At 49.4% G+C, this 24,181-nt stretch overlaps 1 protein-coding gene across 11 annotated transcripts in view; it reads left to right on the top strand.

Moving 5' to 3' along the window:
• Positions 1 to 24,181, top strand: part of TNS3 (tensin 3) — a 310,203-nt gene that overhangs the window by 84,432 nt on the left and 201,590 nt on the right. For 9 of the 11 annotated variants that reach the window (XM_030932723.1, XM_030932719.1, XM_010374408.2 and 6 more), the window contains one exon: positions 19,438 to 19,476. The exons of 1 other annotated variant lie outside the window; for it this stretch is intronic. Coding sequence is in view for 2 of the 10 variants with exons in the window: in XM_030932716.1 (XP_030788576.1) it covers positions 19,438 to 19,476 (39 nt within the window). In the remaining 8 variants the exon portion in view is untranslated. Of the gene's footprint in view, positions 1 to 17,738; positions 17,843 to 19,437; positions 19,477 to 24,181 lie in introns of all 11 variants that reach the window. One more of the 11 variants, XM_030932722.1, reaches the window with a different exon arrangement.

The following is a 24,181-nucleotide window of genomic DNA, read 5'->3' as shown; positions in this document are numbered from 1 at the left end:
CCCTCCCTCCTTCCTTCCTTCCTCCCTTTCTTTTCTTCCTGTCTTCCTCCCTTTCTCCTTCTCTCTCTCTCTCTCTCTCTTTCTCTCTCTCTCTCTCTTTCTTTCTTCTTCCCTCTGTCACTCAGGCTGGAATGCAGTGGTGCGATCTTTCACTGCAACCTCCACCTCTTGGGTTCAAGGGATTCTTCTGCCTCAGCCTCCCAAGTAGCTGGGGTTATAGGCATGTGCTGCCACGCCTGGCTATTTTTTTTTTTTTTTTGTATTTTTAGTAGAGACGGGGTTTCACCGTGTTGGCCAGGCTGGTCTCAAATGCCTAACATCAAGTGATCCACCTGCCTTGGCCTCCCAGAGTGCTGGGATTACAGGGTGAGCCACTGAGCCTAGCCAGGACCAATACATTTTGCATAACCAAAAGGAGAATCCCTGGCCCTGTGTGTGAAAGCTCTTTTGTTGTTTGTGAGTGTATCTCTTTCCTGCTCCTATTTGTACCCTCTACGATAGCTTCAGGAAGCATGGTTACTCCCCCTGAACTCAGCTTCTTCATCTGAGCACAGGATTTTTAGGGGTGTCATGAGATACATCTCGCCTTGTTCATCCTGTGCAGAAGGAAGACCACTCAGTCAGCGCTGTTGAGGGATTTGCAGGACCCTGCCGAGTGCTTTAGATGTGCTCTGTCATTTACTCGTCACACTTCTTTCTGAGGAGGCTTGTTCTGCTCCTTCTTACAGGTGACAGGGCTGGGACTTAGCAGTTGCACCTCTTGCTAAAGGCTGCGATGGTCCTGCCCCAGCTCACGCGGCCAGCACGGGCTCTGCCTCTCTCTGCCATCTCAGTGAATGTTTACACGGGCGTCCCTCCTCCTCCCTCCCCACTTCTTGCTCTAAGGGTGGAGGCAGTTAATTTTTAAGCCAGCCAGCTCAGCAGACATTTCCTGAGTGTACCTCTCGGCTGTGCACAGAGCTGGACCCAGATGCAGCCTGCTGTCTGCAGGGAGCTTCTGCCTGCAGCCCAACAGGATGAAGTGAGAGTCCGATTCTGCCAGATGATTGCAGGTCTCCACCTATGTTTGCTGTGTGTGTGTGTGGTGTGTGTGTGTGTGTGTTAATGTTTGACAGCTTTTAAAATGGTTTTTAAAATTAGAAGATGTTATTTTTAGAGCAGTTTCAGATTTGCCGCAAAATTGAGGAGAAAGAACTGAGGGCTCACACACATGTGCTTACGTGTACACACGCATACATATTCACACACAGAGACACAGACTCTCTTGCTGTCAGCATCGCCGCACCAGAACAGCGCATTTGTTAGAATTGGTGAGTCGGTATTGATGAGTCCCCAGTCTACGTTAGGGCTCACTCTGGGTGTTGTACATTCCGTGGGTTTGGACAGGTGCATCATAAGTCACGTCCACCATGACAGTACCGTACGGAGTAGTTTCGCTGCCCTAGAAGTCCTCTGTGCTGCGCTTCTCTCTCCTGCACCCTGACAGCCGCTGACCTTTTCACTGTCTTCATAGTGTTGCCTTTTCCAGAATGCCATAGGGTTGGAATCATAAATGTGCAGCCTTTTCAGATGGGCTTCCTTCACTTGATGATATGCATTTAAATTTCTTCCCTGTCAGTTTATTGGCTTGATAGCTCATTTCTTTTTAGCTGAACAACACCCCGTCTTCTGGATGTGCCACAGTTTACCCTCCATTCACCTACTGAAGGTGGATGCTGACCGGCGGCTTCCAAGTCTTTCTTTTTTGCTACTTGTCACTACCGTCAGAAGAACCATGAAGCGTCCTTAAATTCTGCTCTTTTTGAGGACACTTTTATTCCTTTTCCTGTAAGATCCCTTTTCTGATAGGCTGTCCTCACCAATCTTTTTTTGACTCATTTTAATTAGAAAGTCACTTTACACATAACACCTTACTGGAGGCATATTTATACATGTGTCTCTTTTTCTACTGGGAAATATTATTCCTGATTCTCAGAGTCTGGGGAGTGGCCCCACTGTGTGGATCCCGCCAGTCAAAGCCACAGCGTGGGCTGTAGGCTCACTCTCAAAGTCAGCAAGCCACGTGTGACTTTTCATGTCAGCGCAGTTACACTTTGTACAAAAGAATTAAGGTTTCTAAATCCCAAATAATCTGAGCCCCAATCAGGGGCATTGATTGTGGACTTCTAGGCCTTTCTTGGACTTGAAGGTGGACAGTAGGACCAAGCCACTGTCAACTAAGGAAGTGCGTCAGCCGGGTGACACCAGCTGCCAGCAGCTCGGGGCCTTGCTCTCTGGGGCTCTGCTCCTTGCACCATCTCGGCATCTGTGGGGCTTATGATGACATTACACAGGCTGGGAAGTCACTGGGTTCACCGTTTTACACCAGAGGAAACAGGTCTTTGAAACTGGTGGTGACCTTTGGCCAGGCTGACGGGACCATGTTGGCTGTCTGGTTATGAGTGTAGTTCTTGCCCTGTGATGCCAGATTTGTTTTTTAGTGTGGCATAAGTGTAAGCTTATGTTTGTGTAGGAAGTCCTAACATTGCCCCAAAAAGAGGCCAAAAGAGGATTATAATCTTTTGAAACAAGACATTCGTTTTAAATAAATAATATAATTTTAAAATGTATCCTGCGTTTTCTCTGAATCATCAGTTTTCATTACACATTGTGTTGTAACAGATAAAACAGCACATACTTGGAATGAATCTGCACCTACTTGCTGCATCATTTTAACTATGTGGCCCGTAACCTAATTAGCAGCTTTGCAGCCAGCGTCTGTATCTGTCTCCTGGGCAGGAGGCCAGAAGGTGCAGCCGGAGGGAGAATGTGGGTCCCTGCGTCCTGCGTCCTGCTCAGGCCAGGCCTGTCTGCCTTGACTCTCGGCATCTGTGAAATGAGGGTAACTTTCCATGGCACTGCAGTTACATGGGAGGGTAGGAGGCTATTGGCAAGGGCACCCCATGGCTGCAAGTGTGTTTGATTGATTAAACTAGGGCTTTTGAGGTGCCCTGGAAATCTTCTTCTGAACCTCACCTCTGTGTCTGTAGACCAGTTCTAACCTGAGAAAGCAGCTCTCCCTGCAGACTCTCCATTGCTTGAGAAATAATTTGGGCAAGCGTGCTGTTGGTTAAGGTTCATTCCCCACCCCCACCCTGTGGGATGTTGTTGGGTGTCTGTTTACCAGGGGTCACAGGGGAGAGAAGGGACCAGCTGACCTCATGCAGCCAGGCTCTGATGCCAGAGTGGGACACCCAGAGAAGATGAGGCCCCTGAATTCAAAACAGATGCCACTTTCATGGTGACAATCATCAATGTTTGAGTGACTGCCCTGGCTGGGTCAGATAGACCAGGGTGGGGAGCCCAGTCCTGGAGGGAGCCCCATATAGCTCGAGGGGCAGGGGACAGAGCAGCAAGGCCAGGCATCCATGGACACATGTCGCTCCAATGTAAACAAAAACAAAAGAGCACGCGGTGAACATTTCCTGCTCTGTGTGCGTGTGCGTGTGTGTGTATGTGTGTGCGTGTGCTCCATACGTGAAACTCTGTATTAGGTGATTACTTATTTTCTCTTGCCTGGCCTCTTTGGGAGAACAGAAGTACAAAATGGAAATTTGCATGTGTAGCTCTCAGAAGCAGCTTCCGAAACTTTGAGGACTCATAAAAGAGAAGAATGAGTAACAGACCTGGGTCTGAATCCTGACTCTACTTTGTCTTACCCATGTGACCTTGGGCTTCAGTTTCTTCCTCTATAAAACAGGAATTAACCCCTACTGAAAGGACTGTTGAGAACTGAATTCAACAGCTCTGCAAGCACAGGGCCTGGTGGCTTCTGCGGAGTGCGCTTTTCCCTTTTAAATACCTTAATTTGCATCATTGTATTAGATGTAGATGTCTACAGTGTCAGTTGCTGGAAACTACTCTTTCCGCAGCTGTGGTACTGACTCTAGCAGATTTATTTCATGAAATGTTGCCTACCGCTAGCATAAATCACTATGCATTTTATTTATTAATTGTTAAATGACAAGAAAGTATATATATTTTCTAAATTTTCTTCTGCGAATGGGATCTGCTCTTTTAAGCAAACAAATTCCATTTAGTAGGCTTAATTAGTGCCTCAGACTTAGCCTGGGTCCACCTGAAAGTGGTTGCATATGGCTAATGGCAGAGCTGTGGGCTTAATATTTTCTGACACTGGAATCCAAGTGCCTCTTGCTCGATGCTGCCTTGGTTCTGGCCAGCTCTGTGACCTTTCCCCTGACTGGCTGCCCTTCTTCCTACTCCCCCCAGCCTCCTGCATTTGCACAGGCTCACCCTGCCTTGGCTCACCCCACGGAGGACTTCCATAGTCCTGGCCCACATTGCTGCAGCCACGATGTCCGGGCCTAGGGCAGAGCCGGGTGCTGCAGGTGTCTCTGCCTGCTTGGTCTTGGGTTTCTGATGTGATTTCCCACAAGCCCCTGACGAGCAGGTACAGATGCCTCCCCAGCCCTCCGCCTCCTCTCTCACCTGTGCCTGGCATTCTGTACTGCGTGTGCGTGGACTCTCCCACTCAGCCTCTGTCTGCGGTGGCCACCATCGCTTTTACTCCCGCTTCTCTTGAAACAGGTTCTGGCCGGCGGTGTGCAGATGAGGGTTTATACCCTGCTGGGGGTGCAGTGGGCTGATTGGCAGCCTTTGCTGACTCCCCTGGTGAAAATACCTCACCTCCCCCCACCTGCTTCCAAGCTACCAGCCTGACATTAATCAGCTTGAAACATTCCTGCAAATGCCCCGTTCAGCTCCAGCACCTCCTGCCCATCAGCTCTGGTCACAGGGGAAATGTCCCTCCTTCTATACATGTGGCCCCAGGCTGTCTTTCTGCTGACTCTGGCTGCCATCTGCAGTAGCCCTTGGCCCCTTTCTAGAAGACCCCAAACTCTGCATTCCCCTGTGTGAGCTCACATCCTGTTCAGTGATTTCCTTTTTCTGACATGCTTTTCTTACTACCTATTTTTTCAGACAACCATTCAGTTTTTGAACTGCTCAGAGTCTATAATCTATGTTTCCCCTCGTTATCCCATCACCCCTCCTCCAGGCTCACTGGTGTCCTCCCCGTTCCTCAATCCAGGGCCTCTTCACCTCTGGGCTTCTGGGCTGGGCGGCATCGGGGCCTCTCCCCGGCCCTGTGGCACCGTGTGCTCCTTCTGGATCACAGCTCTTCCTCTCTGACCCTGACTCTGGCTTTGCCCAGGTTAGAAATCCACTTGTTGTAATGTGTGTGGTTTCCTCCACTGCTTTTCCGAGTGGTCTCTCCTTACCCTTCCCTCTGCTGAGATGGAGGAGGAAGGTGTGCTGCAGTCGGGGAGCTGTGGAACTGCCTGTTCTCTTTGAATGTTTAGACACCATATGCAGTGCATCTTTTTAAAATTTCTACTATGTCATTCTTCCACATGGATGCCACCTGCCCTGGCATCTAGCAATGTCATCTCTGCAGAAGCTTATCTCCGGGACTTTCTGGCAGTCCTGGGCCCCGGCTCTGGCTGGGAGACTGCATTCTGGCTCTGAGTGTAGGTTCCCAGTGGGATCTTGTTCCTGAGGCAACCTCTCTATGACCCGTTCAGACTCAGGTCTTCCAGAGCCTGAGTTCAGGCTGGGAGAGGTGCTGGGAGCCCACCCCTGCTGGGACGTAACCATCGCTGCCAGGCTAGGAGAGACCTCTGCAGGCCTTGTCCTCAGGATGGGGGCCATGGCCCTGTGCCCACCATACTTCCAGACACCCCAGTCTGCCTTGTGCAGCCCTTCCCCCAGACGCTGCCCCCTCATGTTGTCAGCGTGTGTGTTCGTGAGTCTCAGCCTTCTAGACCACACGACAGGCACTTAGTTGATGTGCGGCCCTGAAGCCTGTGCTCTCTGGCCACCGCGCCAGTGTTGCTGTGCGTGTGCCTTCACGCCTCTCATTGAGACGTGGCTTCATGTTCCATGAGGAGAAGAACGTTTTTGATCAAACCACTGGCTTTATTTTGTGGGGTTACTTCTGAAGGGTAGATTTCCTAGTAAAGCCCTCATTTTTTGTTATTTTTCAGACACATTTTTATCAGCGGAGCCAAAACCCATAACGAAGCATTCAAATCCCCACCTCCAGATTTTGAATTGTAAAATGAAACTTGTTTCACCATGGGTTTCCCCTTCCCCCCTTTTGTAAAGCAGTTAATTTTAGGCAGGGATTCAGGAAGTGCCTACTCCCATTTTCCGTCAAGCACAGAAATAGCTCGCGGGGCGCCCTCTCTCCACCTCTTGGGAGCAGCTGGGGGAGTTCATTTTTGTGCGTTTCTAGGCATTTCAACTCCTGCCTTTCTGCGCACTGTGTGTGTCTGTGCACCCTCAACTCCAAATTACCCTGGAACTTTGCGAAGCCCGCAGACTTCACTTCTGTTCTTAATAAAGCTGTGTGCAAGGATCTGGGCTGTTAACCCTCCCTTGTCATTGGAAACTGCCCCCTGTTCAGAAGGTCTTTAGAATAATAAACTCACAAGGAGTGGATAGAATGGCTGAATGGTTGCAATACTGTGATGTGAGAAATTGTGCTTTCAGAATCTTCATCTGAAACCTTTTGTTTTTTCAGAAGTTTCTTTACTTATAAAAAGCATTTGGAGGGGAGTCGATTGAACCTTAGGAGGTTGGTTAGAAAACTTAGCTCTGCCCAGCAAGAGCTAAGGTGGCCCAACCTTGAACAACGGATGGGGTCAGTAGGAAGTAGACTTGTGGGCATTTTAAAGGTAGACCTGTAAGGATTAGGCTAACCACCCAGTGGGTCAGAGGCACGGGTCATGAGTAATTCTTAGGTTTTGAATTGGAGACACTGGGCAGAGAAGAATGCCATTGGCAGGATTTTGTGAACAGGGGTGGAAGTTTAGCTTCAGACCAGCAGGAACCAGTTTAGGTTTCATGGAATATGTTTATGTGGACGTTAGAGTTAAATGGAATGCCATTATCAAGATTTTGTGAACAAGGGTAGCAGTTTAGCTTCAGACCAGCAGGAACTAGTTTGGGTTTCGTGGAATATGTTTATGTGGACATTAGAGTTAGCCAGTGGCCATTTGCAGCCCAATGCTTAATTTTAAAAGATTTGATAAGTTGTGAACTCTTAGGGTTTCTCACATTTTCCTTTCTTGTCAGCTTTCTTTAGATCAAAGGACAGTTGGTAAAACCCAAACTATTCATCATGTTATTCTTAAACACTCTTGTCAAAATGTACTTCAGGGAAAATTTCTTTGGTGCCCCCCTTTGTGGAATTTGCCCTTTTCTTCCCTGAATAACTGTTGTATGTTTGTACCTTTTCTTCCATTGTAAACTGAATTTCGAAGACAACTACTAATTCTTTCTCATCTCCGAGTGCCCCGAAGTGTGATATTTGATATGCCATTCTGCAATGAATGAATGAACAAGAGGTTGAGACAACTGACTCAAAGTTTGGAGAAGTGACCAGCTCATTTGTGCTATTCCTTTTCTTTATGGATGACCACTGAACATTGAGTGTCGGAGCCCTGCGCTTGACTCTGGAGGGCGGTTTTGTTTGAGATCGTGTGATCCCCTCTCTAGGGGTGACCACTTCCTCTGCCTTGTCATTAGCAACAGGTCAGTGGAAGCCAGGGCTTGATGTGAGGAGCCTGCTGTTGATTTCATATGGAAACCTCAGATGGCCGCAGACCCCCAAGAAGCAGGAGTTGGGGGTGGCATTAGCTGATGTCATCACCCGAGGCTCTGCTCCCTGTGAGCTCAGTGCTGTCCTGATGAAAGGGCCTCGGCTCTCACAGGCAGTGGGGCCCCCTCCTGCTCAGGAGCCCCTTGACCAGAACCCCGCCTTTCTCAGCAAGAGGCTGGCTTTGTTGAAAATACAATCTGCTTGCCTGCTCCCTGGTGGATGTGGCACCCACCCCTCATTTTAAAAGCCTCTGAAAACTGTGCTTTGTTTTAGTGTTACTGCCTCCTTGGACCTTTTCCTTTGAAATAAGAAGAGGGTATTACAAAATCACAGGAGCAGAAGGTCATAACATTTCTGTGCTCTTCTCTTGAAGCAGAAATAAAAGCACATCTTGTTTGTATGTCTCCTGAAGAAGGGGCCTTGCCACTGGGCCTTGAAGCACAAGCACCTGTCCAGTAGGAGGTGGGCAGGTGGCTTTCCAGGCAGAGGGAGCAGCCTGGGCTGAGGCTTATGGATGGGAGGTGGGGTTAGGCAAGGGAGTTGAGCCTGGACCATGTTGGCTGCAGATGAGGACAGAGGATAATAAGAGATCAGGTGTGAGGAGTCGACAGTGCCAGACCCCGGAATCTACAGTACAGCACTCAGGGTAGCCTGCCCGCAGGCAGCTGTGTCTTCCATGATGGCCTGCGCATCAGACACATGGGGCCCAAACCCAGGCTTCCTGCCACTGGCCAAACAGAGGGCTGTGGTGAGGGGCTACCTTCACTGTGGGGTGGCCAGAGCCATGACAGAAAGCCAGTGTAGGGTGGATATGAGATGATGACTCCCTGTCATTCGTGAGTGGGATTCGGGATCGCTGGCACACAGTTGGAACGGGGGCCATTTCTGGTGCCAATAACTAAGGTCCCCATTCAGTAGGCCCATACAGCTTCTTCAGAGTCAGGTATTTTAACTTGTATGTTAAACATGAATAAATCAAAGCAAAATCAAAAAGCGTTCCTTCATTTGCTTAGACCTCCAGTTGAGTGGTTTCGGATGTTCATGGTGTCAAGCACGGCATTCGGACCCGTCCTTCCAGGAGCCTGTAGGATCGCTCTCAGGAACTGGCTGTGACTGATGGGGCCATGCACACATCAACATAATCTTGGGCCATCTCTGTAGGATGCGACTCTCAGTTCTCACCATCCCACTCAGCCCTGTGGTCCCAGGCACTGGTTCTTCCCTGCCTTCCTCCAGGTGAACAGGGCGGGGTGAGGGACATGTCTGTTTTGCCCTGGTTAAGTATTATCATGAATCAGTCTCATTGCTACAGCCTCATCATCAGAAAGTTGTCTCCGGAAATGCCTAGTCTGAACAACATGGAGTTTGTGTGTCAGGAGAGAGGCAAAGTCTGTATGGCTGGCCGAGATGGCCTTTGGTCGCTATGCTGCTGTCTTTGAAAGGGCGTGTGGTCCCCTCTCACCCCATTCCAATCTAATAGTGTATATTTGATATAGTCTCTCTGTCAAGACTTTCCTGTGATCTTGAGGTTCACATCCACCCTGTGATCTAGTATTATCCCTATTTCACAGATGAGGAGGAAAATTGAGTTCACAGAGGACAGTCTCCGTAAACTCATCAGAGCCAGCTGGGAGAAGCAGAGGGCGTGCCCTAATTTCAGTCTCTGGAGGCAAAACAAAGCTTTTTCGGTTCTGTCCAGTCACTCTGGGGCTTGAAACAGTATATATATGGTTTAAAATATATGTTTGTTTAAAACCGAAGCTTACATTCAACACCACCACATACCGTGCACGTTCAGCCTGATGCGTTTTTTGGTGAATCGCAGCGTAGATGGACGAGAGGCTGCCTCTCTGCCTCTCCACCTACTGGCTGGTGTCCTGGGTCATGTCTGCCAGCCTCGTGCTGAAGCCGCGGTTGCTCTCTGCCAGCCTCTTGCCCTCACCATCGGCGGCTGAAATCTCCTCGTCTGTGACAGCTCATGGCCTCGTTGCTGCCGTTTGCTTTTTCAAGTGCTGATTTCGAGCCCCTTCCCTCCACTTCCCGACACACAGCACTGAAGGATGGCATTCTGGTGCCCGGCACACTCATCTGGGCATGCTGGGGCTGTGTGCATTGCTGGGCACACTATTTCTGTTCCCTGTTGTTGCCTAACAAATCCCCTGTACTCTCAGTGGCTGAAACCAACAAGTTGTGATGGATTCGTGAGTTGACTGGGCAGTGCTTGCTTCATGTGGTGCTGTCAGGGGAACGGGGTGGCCAGAAAGTCACAAACGCCCTCATGCCTGTTTCCAACGGTTGGCACTGGGCACCTTGGTGCCCCCTTGTAGGTGTCTCTGCGCGGCCATTCAGATTTCCCTTCATTATGGGACCTGGGCCCAAGAATGGGATGCTCCAGGTGAAAGTGGCAACTGCAGCTGTCTAAGGCCAGGCTTCGGAGTTATGCCATATTCTACTGCTCACAGCAGGCCACAGGGCAAACCCAGAACGAGCCCAGATTCAAGAGGAGCAGGGGCAGACTCTACCTCTTGATGGGGGAATGGCAGAATTTCTTTACAGAAGACCTTGTGTGATGCCACCGTCTTTGAAAACACAATCTACTAAACTAATGCAGACTATAGAATGTAGGGATATTATTGTAGAGGTAATCATCAATCTCTTCTAATTAATTAGAATGTAAATTACTCACAAATGTCAGTGTCAGTACTTTATTACTTTATTATTAATTATAGGTGGCCGGTGAGAATTGTAGACTGATCAGATGTAGCTGGTGAGGAGTGCGTGAGTTGGGACCTGGATTTTCCTTGTGGAAATGGATCCAGTAATGTTGATGCAGTGAAATCTTGGCCCTTGGCATTATAATGCTCCAATAAAGAGACTGTTCAACAACTCAATACTACCTTTTAATCTTTCTGCAGTTAAGTTGGATTTATGATTTATGAGTTTTTCTTCCCGTTCTTTTGCAAGCCACTAGCATTTTTTTCAATCACCAGATGTCCTCTTTCTCTTTTTAAAAAGATAAGGCCTAGGACTGTGGTAAGTGTCGGCCTTCGGGGGTCTGTAGACCCTGATTCTGCCTCTGTGAGCCTCTGCTGCACCATGAGATGCTTGGCCTCTCTGCTCAGCCCCGGTCTTGTAAGGCAGACTCACTGAAGGAAAGTGTTCAGGCCCCGGAGCGATCCTGTCCTGTGCCCTTTGCTGGGACTTGTGTATACAGCATGCAAGTGATCCTGAAAGTGTACTTTTCAGCCACTTTGAGAATCCCCTGGACATTGTTCCAACAATAGGTTCACATTTGATTTCTGATCTGAGACAAATAATGGTGACATAATGGATGCAGGATACTATGCTTTTGCTTTAAATCTATTATATTCCCTACCAGTGGTAACTTGTTTGCCTGAGGCCAGGGAAGGCCTGGCCCTGCCTTGTGGGCCATGGGCCTCAACTGGGTGAAGGTAGTCAGTGTTAAACAGCTACACAGCCTAAATAAAGGAATGAGAAACAAGGTTCCAAAAGGTTCAGCTAAGCCCATCTGGGATAGGGGCACAACTCTTTTCTCTAAAAATTATTAGATTCCATAGAGCTGGATTGAAAAGGGAAACTGAGACCCCCAGAGGTGAGGAGAGCCGAGACCAAGCCGAGGCCAAGGACTGGGGAAGACTGGGGGCCTTTCTTTTTTCTTTTTACTATGCCACAGACATGATCTTCACTAGCTGCTTGTTAACTGTAAGGAAAAATATAATGACCTGATTCCAGGAATTTCCCTTCTCTTTCTCTTCCGCTCCTGTCGGTTCTTAGCCTGCAGGCTGAGAAGGTTTAATTGCGTCTGCTGGGCGGGTGTTTTCTCATGGGGATTAGAGCAGGCCAAATTGGGCTTTAACGCTTAGTGGGATAACAGAGCTTCCTGAGGAATGTGAACCTAATTAGGGATTCCAGGGTCAAGCCTGACAAAAGAGACACAGAAGCAAAGTTAGGGCAAGCTCTTGAGGGAAGGAAAGAAAGTTACTAAAGTCTCGAATGTCCTCATTTTGTACTGCCGTTCTTTGTATAAATCTGCTGTTGTTTGCAGGCTTGTGTTGAAAGTCTGACCCTGGGCCTCTCTTCAACCCTCCATGGAGCCCCCTGTCCCCAGGCACCATTGGAAGAGCATCCTTGAATGATGAGTAAGGCCACCTTCGGCTTGTCAGGAGCCCCCGGCCTCACCTGGGGGACCCAGCTCCTGTTGGTGTGCCCAGAACGTTCTGTGTCGACCTGACGTCTCCACCAGTGCCATCAGACCTTTGTTAGTGCTGGGGGGTTGCATTTTATTCCCCCAAATTCAAATGTTGAAGTCCAAATCCCCAGAACCTCAGAATGTGGCAGGATTTGGAGATAAAGTCTTTAAAGAGGTAATTAGGTTAAAATAGGGTCATTAGGGTGGGCCTAATCCAGTATGACTGGTGTCCTTAGAAAGACCAGGACACAGATATACACAAGGAATGGCCATGTGAGGACACAGGAGAAGGTGGCCATCTGCAGGCCCGGGAGAGAGGCCTCAGGAGGAACTACCCTGCCCACATCTTCTTTTCAGCCTCCTAGCCTCCAGGGCTGTGGGGGGATAAACGGCTGTGGTGTCAGCTGCGCGTTCTGTGGTATGTTGTTATGGCAGCCGCCCCTCACCCGAGCTAAGACTGTTGGTTATCTAAGCAGGTAAAACACTTGGGTCAGTGTCAGCACTGGGAATGAGCGGACTTTCCTTTTGTGATTATTCTCCTTACCCTGCCTGCCCTTATAATAGACGATAATAATGGTAATACAAACACATGAACAATGCATCCTTTTTCAATCTTAACTAATGGGTGAATTAAAGATCTTGCTATTTTATTGATCAGTAACATAGAATGTAAGGAGTCAAAGCTGTGGTATAACAGAAGTGCCGCTTCGTAAAAGCTCCACCCTCCTTGCAACCAGGCTGCTACTCGGTGTAGAGATTAGAGAAGAGTCCCAATCCCCAATTATATCATAAGGTCCTGGTGGTCAGCAAATATTTGGCGTCCGTATCTGTTTTTCCCTGGCTAGTTCAAGGCCTCAGAGGTAGGTTACCTCTGACTGTTTTTATGACTTAGGAAAGAAAGTACTGCCATCTTGGCATCATCATGAAGTGTCTTTAAAAATAGTTGCTTTTGTTAAGATAAACAAAAGGAAACTTCATTTCTGAGTCTTTACAACTTATCTTAGGGTTAAAATTATTATGATTAAAGTAATTTTATGTGTGATAGAACTTGTGCATAAGGTGATGTCTCTGTACTTAACAAGTGAGTTGCTTTCTCCCTTGTCTGCAAGGTTTGGGAAGGTCAGTGGCTGGCCCGTTCGTCTCTACTCAGTTTCCACTTGTTTTGCACCTGAATGCTGGTGGTGTGTGGTGGTGTGCATTTGTGGAACGCGTTTCATTACTGCGGGTTGGTACTGTTGAGCTGATCCTCCCCTCCAGAATCCTGACATGAACAAGGTTTGCCCAGGCCTGCTTGATACCAGAGTAGACGCTTCACCTCTGGACAGAATGACTTGGAGAACAAGCAGGAAGAAACAATTAGAGGATCTCAAGCCTCCAGGCTTTCCCTGTAGTGGCCGCGTGTGTAAAAGCATGCTTGACACTTCAGGGTGCTCGCTGCAGTTCCTTTTTTTTTTTTTAATTCTCTTGCCTCAGCCTCCTGAGTAGCTGGGATTACAGGCACGCGCCACCATGCCCTGCTAAGTTTTGTATTTTTAGTCGAGATGGGGTTTCGCCATGTTGGCCAGGCTGGTCTGGAGCTCCTGACCTCAGGTGATCTGCCCACCTTGGCCTCTCAAAGTGCTGGGAGTACAGACTTGAGCCACTGCGCCCGGCGTCTCTTCAGTTCTTACTTCATGCTTCTGTGAGGTTCTGGGAAGCTGATTCACGTGATCCACCATGACTGGAATTTTTGATGATTTGGAAAAGATAGAATTAAATTTTACCTTTATTCCCTTTATACAGAATATGTATGTTTATACAGAACATGTAGTGCATCTGTTATACCCACACGGTTTTAGAGAAACCGATGGAAAAATGTCACTTTCTATATGACTGTTTACAAAATGGAATTTAATAAGAAACAACAATAAAAGCTGAGTTTGGAGTTTTATTGTGTTCATCAAAAGGAAAGCAATGTCTATCAAGCACGAGGAGAACTGAGTTGTCCTTCATTTCTCCCAGGACTTGGATCTCCCAGAAGTAAGCAGAGAGGGATTGGTTCAGGTTTGAAGAGTTGATGTCACTCCTCACTGAGGAAGGTTTGCACCTGAGGCCCTGTGTCTGTCAGCACTGAGGGTGATGGTGGTAGGACCGGTGCACCTTGGGTGAAAGCACTTTCTAAGGCAGAATGTGCTTGTTGGCTGAAGTGCTTTCATTCACTTGGGGGATGGAACTGCAGGACTGAGCTTTGTTGTGTGTGCACACACACAAACACACAGAGATACATACAGATATACACCCACACACAGAGAAACAGACACACTCTCATGTCGATACACTCACATGAGGCATAGGTACACATAGAAACACATAGAGACACTTACAAAACTCACAGTTTCAAGCATGCACATTCATACATTCTCACAGGCACACACGCTTACACCCACCACACTTTTGCACTCCCATGCACACAACACTGACTCATCCACTCACACGCAAACTCACACCACTCTCAAACTTACACACACACAAAATAATACATTTTCAGATATCCACAGTAAAATATGCCTAGTCAAACACAAGGCACCACCACATGGATACAGTCACCCACACTCACACGGATATAGTCACCCACACTCACACACCCACACTCACACTCACCCACACTCACACATGCGCTCACCCACATCCTCACATTCCCAAGGACACAGTCATGACGTGGTGGCAAGCCCTTGCCCCTCTGCCCCTCTGTCCTGTGGACCTGCGGGCTTGGAGACAAGGTTATTGATGCCAGTGTACCCAGGCACCCATGTAGCCAGGTGTGGGGCGGGCACAGCAGTGTTTGTTTGTGGTTTCCTTGGGAACAGTTGATTAGGTCCCAGGATAGCCGAAAGAAGGCCATAAAGAGGCTCTCAAACAGGCTTCATAGAGGGGCCCTCGCCACCACCATGGGAGGGACGGATCCTGGGGATGCCACAGCCCATGGCTTTTGTCCCACAGCCCATGACCCACTGCCTTCTCTCCAGCCTTCTGTAGCTGCTAATGGGAGCTGCTCTGCCCCCTTCTTTGTCTCACTGTTGTCACCTCTTGTCACCCTAACCCCTGAGGGAGTTGCTCATTATGAGAGGGTGCAGCTTCTATCAGGAGAGGAGCCTGGAGCTGGGGCACCAGCTGACGTCATCTCTGTGAGAGTTCCCGTGGCTGGCACTGGCCATCTCTGAGACGCAGCTTCTCATACACAGAGTGGGGGCTTGCTGACCTTATTGTGAGGGCTACAGAGAAAGAGCTGCAGATGGGGCACTGTTCCATGTTTAGCTGATCTGAGTCCACACATTGGATGAGCCATGGGCCTCCCCGGGAGTGCGCTTTGATTGCCTGGTTCTTGTCTCAGCCTCTCACGCCCCTGCAGCTCACTCAGCATCATGTTACAGAGCAGGCAAAGCGCAAGGCCAGTGGGTGCCCACCTAGACCCTTGGCCATGCCACCGCACACATTCCAGCCATGCTGGCGGTGCACTGATGGGGCCAGGTGCAGCTCAGAGGCTCCTGGTTGGCATCTGCAGGACAGTCTCAGGGGATGCAGTGTGCCGGGACCCTCCCAGCCCTGCAGTGTTGGGTGGCTACTCTGTCTCTGAATAAGTCAAACTGGCATGTTAAGGACATAAGTGCTAAAGCAGTGTCAGCTTCTTTGTGCCGAGGAAGGCCAAACCCACCTGGAGTTCGCCCCAACCCACAGTGCTTCCCTCTGTTCAGTGAAAAGAGGGAAAGAACCCCACAGTGCTGGGGAATGTGTGATCAGAGCTGGAGTTTGAGGTGAGGAGAGCAAGCAGGTGTGCCTCACTCCCTTACCTGGCTCCATCCACAGGAGATACCCTCCTGATGCATGGGAGGTGGGGCAGCCTGTAGATCAGCGGGGCAGGCTCAGTGGAGAGCTGTGTGCGCTCCGGCGGGGATGCAGCTCTGCCCACGGAAGCACTGTGCTTCTGCCTCTGCTAAGGCTAAAGAACAGCAAATGACACCTGACTGTCCAGCAAAATCAGCTGATCGCACCGCTGCACAGTCCCCATAGGTTCCTTGGTGCTGAGCAGGCCGGCGTGAGCATCCCCAGCCTAGCCGCCTCGTCCCATGGTTCTGTCTGTGGTCAGCTTACCTGCCTTAGTATAAGACAGGAAAAGTGTGATGGAAATACAATCTCTTTTCAGGGACTTCCTGTCCTGGAATATGGTTTTAGCCACATTGAAGGAACAAGTGCCCTCCGTGTTCACTTGGTCATGGTTTTTACTAAATTAGATGTTTGCACTTAGAGAAACAATGAGTTTTCTCTTTATTAACAGGCAATTCTTTGCCTCTAGAATGTCCCCTTCTCTCTGTTGGTGCTCCATGAGCATTGTTATTTGCAAATCCACTCTCACAAAAGGTCTTTCCTGAGACACTTTTGTCTGTATCTTGTAACAGCCCATGTGCAAACAGACAATAGGGCCTGTGACCGGTTCTCTTGGAAGAGAGGACTGTTCGGTAGGATGTGAATGTGGAGGCTCAGGGCAAGGCTGCCTTCCATTTGCTCTGCAGAACCTGGGAGCTGCTCACCCCCCACTGTTCCCCAGCTCACTTTCTTAAAAACGATTCATTTTACGCAGTTTCTATTACGTGAGCCATAAGCTCTGTGGAGTTGGGAACCAGTCTGCTTCATTTCCAAGTGAAGTCCTGGCAGGAGAAGATGGTCAGTGAAAATGTGCGGGACAAGTGATGGATGGAGTTCGGGTGTGCCAATTCCAGAGCCCCTTAGCCACATAAGCCGTGGATGATCTGGGGCGAGATGGGACTCGGGCAGTCCCGGCTTACACAGCTCACCTCTCCTTTTCTGTAGGACATCCTGGGGCCAGACCAGGCGGTGGGCAGTTATTGCACCCCATCTGGCCATAGAGGGATGTGGGAACACACAGACCTGGCTTTTGGACCAAATCCTTAAGTTACTGCTGTCTTTAAAACTCAAGTTTCTGACATTGCACAGGGCTTTTCTTTTCATTGTCTCAACAAACGCATGCTTCCATACAATGAATTTTAAAAACGTATTATAGACTCTATTTTTAAGGGAGTTTTAGATTTATACAAAAATTGGACACACTCAGGCCGGGCGTGGGGGCTCACGCCTGTAATCCCAGCACTTTGGGAGGCCAAGGCGGGTGGATCACGAGGTCAGGAGATTGAGACCATCCTGGCTAACACAGTGAAACCCCATCTCTACTAAAAACACAAAAAATTAGCCGGGCGTGGTGACGGGCGCCTGTAGTCCCAGCTACTCGAAAGCTGAGGCAGGAGAATGGCGAGAACCTGGGAGGTGGAGCTTGCACTGAGCTGAGATGACACCACTGCACTCCGACCTCGACAACAGAGCAAGACTCCGTCTCAAAAAAAAAAAAAAAAAAAAAAAAAAAATTATTGGACATACTCTTCTTCCTCTTCGTATGTAAACACCTTCCATTCCTGTGGTACATTTGTTACACTTGATTAGCCAATATTGATACAGTCTTAGTAACCAGAGCCCTTGGTTTACATTAGGATTCTCTCCTGGTGTTGTACATTCTGTGGGTTTAGGCAAATATAGAATGACATGCATCCATCATTACAGTGTCAAGCAGAATAGCTTCATGGCCCTAAAGAGTCTCTGTGCTCTGCCTGTTCCTCTCTTCCTCCTAATCCCTTTCACTGACCTTTTCACTGTCCCACAGTTTTGCCTTTTCCAGAATGTCACAGACTTGAAATCATACAGTATGTGGCCTTTTCACAGTGGCTTCTTTCACTTAGTAATATGCATTTAAGTTTCCTCTTTGTGTTTTCCTGCCTTTATAGCTCATTTCTTTTTGTCACCCTTGATATGCCATTGCAGGAATGCTGACAGTGAGTTTGAAAAGCAGGGGCCCTGATTCTTTGCAGTTTTCTGGCCCGCATGTCATATGTGGAGTGAGGCAACAAGATGCATGTGTGCGCTGAGTAGGTACCATGCTTGGGGGGAGATAAGTCACACCACTCTGTTAACCATGGGGTCTCCTTGTCTGGCTGTTTCCACCATCCTGTAAGGTTTTGTCTGTGAGTCCCTCTGTTTCCAAAGCTGTTTTTGTTTTGTTTTGCTTTACGTGTATTTGTTTACTTATTCTCTCATGCATTGATCAAACTTTAATGTACACACATGTAGTTGAGGACACACAAATGGAAAAGGTGTATTCCTCCTGGCCAGCTGCTATGAGTGTGTAGGGGACAGCCAGTTCATGGTGAGGCCAGGGGCCCTGAGAGAGGACCCCTGCCCCAGACATCCCTCTGAGTCAGAGCCCTGGTGGAGTAATCATGTGTCCCAGACACAGCAACGACCATGTGTCACATACTCCCTAAGGACTGGACTGCGTAAGATAAGCAAGAGGCTATAAATAGTTGTCCTGGCAAGAGCCAAGGTCACGCCACCACCCACCCCAAACCACAAGGACAATTAGTCAGATCTCTGAGATTCTCTAAGATTCTCCTTCCATTGCACATTTTCAGAAAACTCTCTGAGAAGGCAGGTGCCAGGGTTCTGGAGGGGGCAGTGCCAGGAGAAAGCTAAGGAGTGAGGTCACTCGCCAGGAGCCGAATCCTGTTTGCTGGCGCCTGGCTCCTGAGCGGCCCCCCAGAGCAGCGCGATGCCAGTCTGTCCCCCTTAGTTCCTGTCCTCAGGGAGAGCTCTGTGCCTGTGAGTGGGGCCCCTGCCGTGTGCCAGGCACTCTTCTGAGCTCCTCACATGCCATCTCTTAATTCTCACAGTGACCTTGCCTGGAAGGCACTATTGTTACCTGTAGTTTTCAGATGTGGAAACTGAGGCCCAGAGAGATGGAAGGCCAAGGTCCCGTGGCTCGTAAGTGGTGGAGATTTGCCCCGCAGGACTGGTGGCTCCATGTGCCTGTAACTAACTGCCTCTCCTGACCGTGTTTGAGCCGCCTCGCCTCCCTTGCTTTCTTTGTCTTTCCCAGGGAGCTCTCGGTCTTCAGAGACTCTGATGGAGTCCAAGTCTCCTCTCCCATCTCTTGTGTCGAATGGAATAACCACGTCCACATTGCCACATTCAGACTTTTTCAGTTCTACTTGTAGAAATAGTTCTGGAAAAGTGGCCCCTTGTGTAGAGAATGCATGCCCCTGGGTGAGGATGGGAGGAGTAGGGGCTTGAAGACTGCCAGGGAGAACCTTCCACCTTCTTCTCTGGGCCCCACTCCCAAGCTCCCCAAATACGGACCGACTCGGAAGTTTCCATCCTTGAGGTCTACCAGTTCTTTGTGCAAGTGGGGGCTAAATTTTGTATCTATGAGTGATTTGCATTTTTCTTGAAGGGGAGGTCCCATGGTTTCCATGACATTAGCAAAAAGGACAGGGACTTTCCAAAAGTGAACAAAACCCTGGACTCTCTTAACTCTAAATCTTGTCAGTCTTGATCTGCTACAGCTTTCTGGTCGGAGTGAGGTTAGAGACAGTTTCATTCAGACTTTGGGAGCCTGGCTCGATTATTATGCTAATTTTTTTCCTGGAGAATCTGTTTGCTTATCTGTTTCTTCTGTCTTTGAAAGGTGGTGATTCCCTGCGGTGTGCAAGCCCAACTGGAACAGGTAAGCCCTTTGCATTTCTTTGGTTCCATTATTCTATCCTGTGGGACTAAGTCCTTTCTTGAAGCTGGGCCCTCTTTGGGGGATCTTTTGGCTTCCTCTAGGATCCATGCCCTCCCTTTGACCTGTAGCTTTCATTCCCAAGGCTCTCTCTGAGGACCTTTGACCATGCTGCACTGGCCATTTGCATGGTTTTTTAGAGAAGAGGATCCACTGCACCTTTGCAGGAGCTGCCTTTCTATCAGTAATAGTTACCTTCGGGGCGAATCTCCCCAGGCTGAGTTTCCTTGGCTAAGTCTGTTGTCTTAGTGATAAAAACCTGGATAGTGAGGGTGCCTGGGTCACCGGGTGTCAGTGGACAATGTAGTGTAGTGGTTTGTAGACTGACATCCAACTCTGACAAATACTGGGTGTGTGTGTGTGTTCAAATCGGATTGAAGGTAAATACAATAGCACTTTCTGTTTGGCTTGTGATTAGGCAAATTTAAATTGCTGTCTGCTTTTCAAATGCAGCTCCTTGGAAGGTCGTGGTACCTCCTGGTGTTTTATTTGCCTCCACCCTTTGGAGCTAAGGGGGTGAAGCTTTGTTTCTGAGGGCTTATTAGCAGCTTGCAGGATAACTGAAAGGCTCACTGTGCCTAGACAGTAGGACACAGGACCCTCTTCTCTCACTGCATATCAGAAGCGACTCCCTGGGAGGGAGATGGGAAGCTGCCTCTTGCTGCTGGGGAAGTGTATGCAGGTTCGGGCCTCCCCGGTGGGGTAGGGAAACAGGTACGCCGTGGTTCCTCCTGGACATCTGTCAGGTGTGCTGTTGCCTGTACTTCTCAAGTAGGGCAGGGCTTTCTGCCCTTGGCTCCCCCTAGCTTCGCCATACACAGAATCTGGGGTGTTCTGCTGGAGAAAGGTTTGGCAGTCTTCTGGGTTGTGAGCCTGGTGACCTCCAGACATGGAACTGGCTAACTGCCTCTGTCTTGTGGTGCAGTAGGACATCCTTCCCCAGGCTCGGCCAGTGGCGCCTGTGTGGCAGCTTCCCTGCTCTGATGAAGTCAAGATCAGATCCTGGCTCCAGTGACTGGGCTGTGCTCTTGCCCCCTGCCCACCTGAGCCTTGGTTTCCTCCTTAAGCTATTGGGCATGGGGGTGGCTCTCTAACCTCATCACTTGAGTGGCCAGGCTCTGCCCTCTCCCCCTGCTGACCTGAGCCTCAGTTTTCTCCTTTATGCAATGGCCATAGGGGTGCTTTCTAACCTAGCTGCGGACGAAAGAAGAGGGACTATGGGCTCAGGCCTGTCACAGAAGCCTGGCCACAGGCAGGGTGCCCTTATTATGCTCCTTTTAATGCTGTCACATGGTGTGGTCTCTTCGCTTCTGGAAGAGCACAGTATGCATTTGAGGTCATAGGAACATTTAAAAAAATCTCACTCAGAAACCTAAAATATTGACAAACTTTGAAAAACATGTTGCAGCATCAAGAGCTGAGGCCATCCGGGGTGGGCGCCTGCCCGGCCGTCCTTGCTGGCCTCAGCTGTGTCCCCAGGCCTGTGGTCCGCTCTCACTCCATTCTTCTGTAGCACTCACCGCTGACAGGGGTTAGGGTGGGGCAGCGGGGGGAGTGGGGGGACTTGGGGGAGTGTCCTTGCATTTGGTTTTGACAGGCTGCGGTTTGTGACCAATTTCCTCAGGCTTGTCACAGGCCCCCGGAGCCCAGGGCTGAAGCCCAGGTGGTCCCAGAGCTGTGTGCCTGTCCCAAGGCCCTGGCTGAAGCCTGTTTTCCTGGTGGCAGCTGAGGCTCTCCCACTTTGCAGACAGTTCCTTGCCATCAGATTTGTTGGTGAGCCCTGGACATCAGAGGCACCAGAGGGCTAAAGCCGTGTGCCGGGTCTAAAGACGCGGGTTGCAGGGCTGTCAACAGCCGGGACAGGCCACAGCCCCGTCCTGGCTGCTTAGATGTTGTCACTGTGCCCCCTGGAGCCCAGGGTCCAGAGAGGAGTCTTCAGTCTCCTGGAGCACAGCCCTTCCCCTGCATCAGGACACGGCCTCCCCGTTAATCTTTTCATAGGTGCGGTTGCTAAGAGATCTGGCTCTTCTAGCCCAGCCTGGCTCCTGCCCACTCCCCTTGCTGCTGTGTGTGTGTGTATTATGTATGTAATTGTTGTATGTATATGAATACACACATGCATGCAGTTGCTATATGTATATGAATAGACATGCATGTTATGCGTGTAATTATAGGTATACGAACACATGCATGCATATTATACATGTAATTGTTATATGCACACAAATGAATGTGTACATGTTATACATGTGTCAACACATGAATACATACATGTGCCATACATACGAGTGTTATGTATGTGAATATATATATTAGGTATGTAGTCTTTATATGTGAGTGTATATATGTATGAATGTTTCTATGCGTATATTATGTATATAAATGTTACATATGTGAATATATGCATCTTGTATGTAATTGTTATGTGTGTAGGTTTCGAATGTAGTTATTAATATATCTGAGTGTATATATATATGTGGATAATGTAATTGTTACCTGTGTGTGAATGTATGGATGTGTGTGTTTATTATGTATGTGAGTTTATGTGTATGTGAATGTGTGTGTGTGTGTGTATTTCCCTTAGACGAACATGCGTGAGTCCACTCCGTACTAAGCTCTCTGTGACCTTTTCAAATTGCCTTGACCAGATGGCCTCCAGGTGTGGTCCCTGGACCTGCAGCCTTAGCATTGCCTGGGCACCTATAGAAATGCACATTCTCAGGCCCCAGCCCAGACCTACTGAATCAGGAACTCATGCTGGAGCCCAGTGATCGGTGCTTTAACAAGCCCTCTGGCAAGGTTGATCAGCTCAAGTGTGGGAATCCTGGCTGTGAGCTGGAACTGGGGCAGGGATCAGCCTGTGGGCATGCAGTCAGGGGTGGCAATGCCTGCCTTTTGGGCTGCTCTCCCCAGGTGGTGGTGTGGGGCCATCCGGGGCGGGCGCCTGCCCGGCCATCCTTGCTGGCCTCAGCTGTGTCCCCAGGCCTGTGGTCCACTCTCACTCCATTCTTCTGTGGCACTCACCCCCGACGGGTGGGTGCGGTGGCGGGGGGCGTAGGGGAGCTTGGGGGCGTGTCTTTATGCTTGGTTTTGACAGACTGCGGTTTGTGACTGATTTCCTCAGGTTTGTCATAGGCCCCGGTGGCCCCAGAGCTGTGTGCCTGTCCCGAGGTCCTAGCTGAAGCCTGTTTTCCTGGTGGTAGCTGAGGCTCTCCCACCTTGTAGACAGTCCCTTGCCATCAGATTTGTTGGTGAGCCTTTGATGCCAAGACACCCAGTTCCCTCACATCTTTATTTTGCATGGAGCTTTCTCCCCTAAACAGGGCAGTGCTGTCTTCCTCCTGGCGTGGAGGAGTAAATGGAAGGATGGATGTGGCAGCCCAGCCCGGCCTGAGCACTCTTCTGCCTCCCTGCTAGGTGGCCTTGTAGAAGTAGACCCTCCTATTTAGTGGAGCTTGGGCGGCAGGGTTTCCACCTGCACAGTGTGGCTTCCCAGGAAGAAAGCAGAGTCTTTTTCTTCTTTCCTGATCCTGTCTGAGCTGAGTCTTCTGGCACTGTGATCCCTGGCATTTTGGATGGGCATGGAATTGCTTTCAGATAATACTGACATCCCCGATGTCACCTGGGGTGTCACTGTGCCCTGTGGGACCTGGCCAGGTCACCTAATAGCTGTTTTTTTTTTTTTCTTTGTTACCATTCATTGAGTACCTATTCTGTCTCAGATGCCCTGCCCTCCCTCACCTGCTGGAGCTCAGAAAAGTGAAGAAACTCCTACATCACCCAGATACTAAGTGGCTTCTGTTCTCTGGGGTGTCAGTGCCCCTCCATGGCCTTCTGTGACCTGCCCTCAGACCTGGCTGCCCTTCTCCTCTGTCCTGTGCTGAGGCCCCTCCCACACCTGGAGTTCACCTGGCACCTGTACCCACCCCCAGCGCCTGCCTTTGCTCTGTAGCTAACCTGAGGGGCATGACCCCTTTGGAGAAGTTCTAGAATAGCTTCATCCCAGCATGTTTTATCAAGGTGAGCTGCCGGGTCTGTCAAAATTCCTGGAATTGCGCTGGCTGAGGGTATGATTGTTTTGAATCCCTTGGGCCTAGTTCCCTGGTGGGGCAGAAAGAAGGCGGTGATGAACCATGCCAGTGGTACTTGCCTGCTGACTTCCCACGACGGGACTGTAAGGGTGTCTGTCACCTTAATGACATTATACTGTGTGAGGGCCCTTTGTCTGCAGGCATAGGGTGACTTTGTGGCTCCCTGGGGCATTTAAGACACAATGGAGAAGGAACATTTTCTGTGATTGTGGTGCATTGAACCTGTGGCTGTTTACCTGTGATGTTCGTTTTCCTATTCCCGGTAGCAGAATCTTCTGTTTGTTTATTGCAGCAGCTTACAAAAGTGGAATGTGAGGTTAGATTAATTCATGGACTCAAAAGCAGCACATAGTGTTGTTGAGAAAGGAGCTGGGAGGCAAACTTCCCTTTGTGAATGTCAGCTTAGCGGATGTTACATGGACACAGGGTTGGAGCTTCCTGGGAGCCAGTGTAAAAAGGAAACCACAATGATTGGCATGTACCTTTCTGGAAGGTGGGAAGAAATGAGAATCAGCAGAGAAAATGTGCGATGAGGGAAATTATGAAGGGTGTAGACT

The sequence above is a fragment of the Rhinopithecus roxellana genome, chromosome 6 (genome assembly GCF_007565055.1).
Source record: "Rhinopithecus roxellana isolate Shanxi Qingling chromosome 6, ASM756505v1, whole genome shotgun sequence".
NCBI classification, from domain to species: Eukaryota; Metazoa; Chordata; class Mammalia; order Primates; family Cercopithecidae; genus Rhinopithecus; species Rhinopithecus roxellana.
This window is presented reverse-complemented; position numbering and strand designations above follow the sequence as displayed.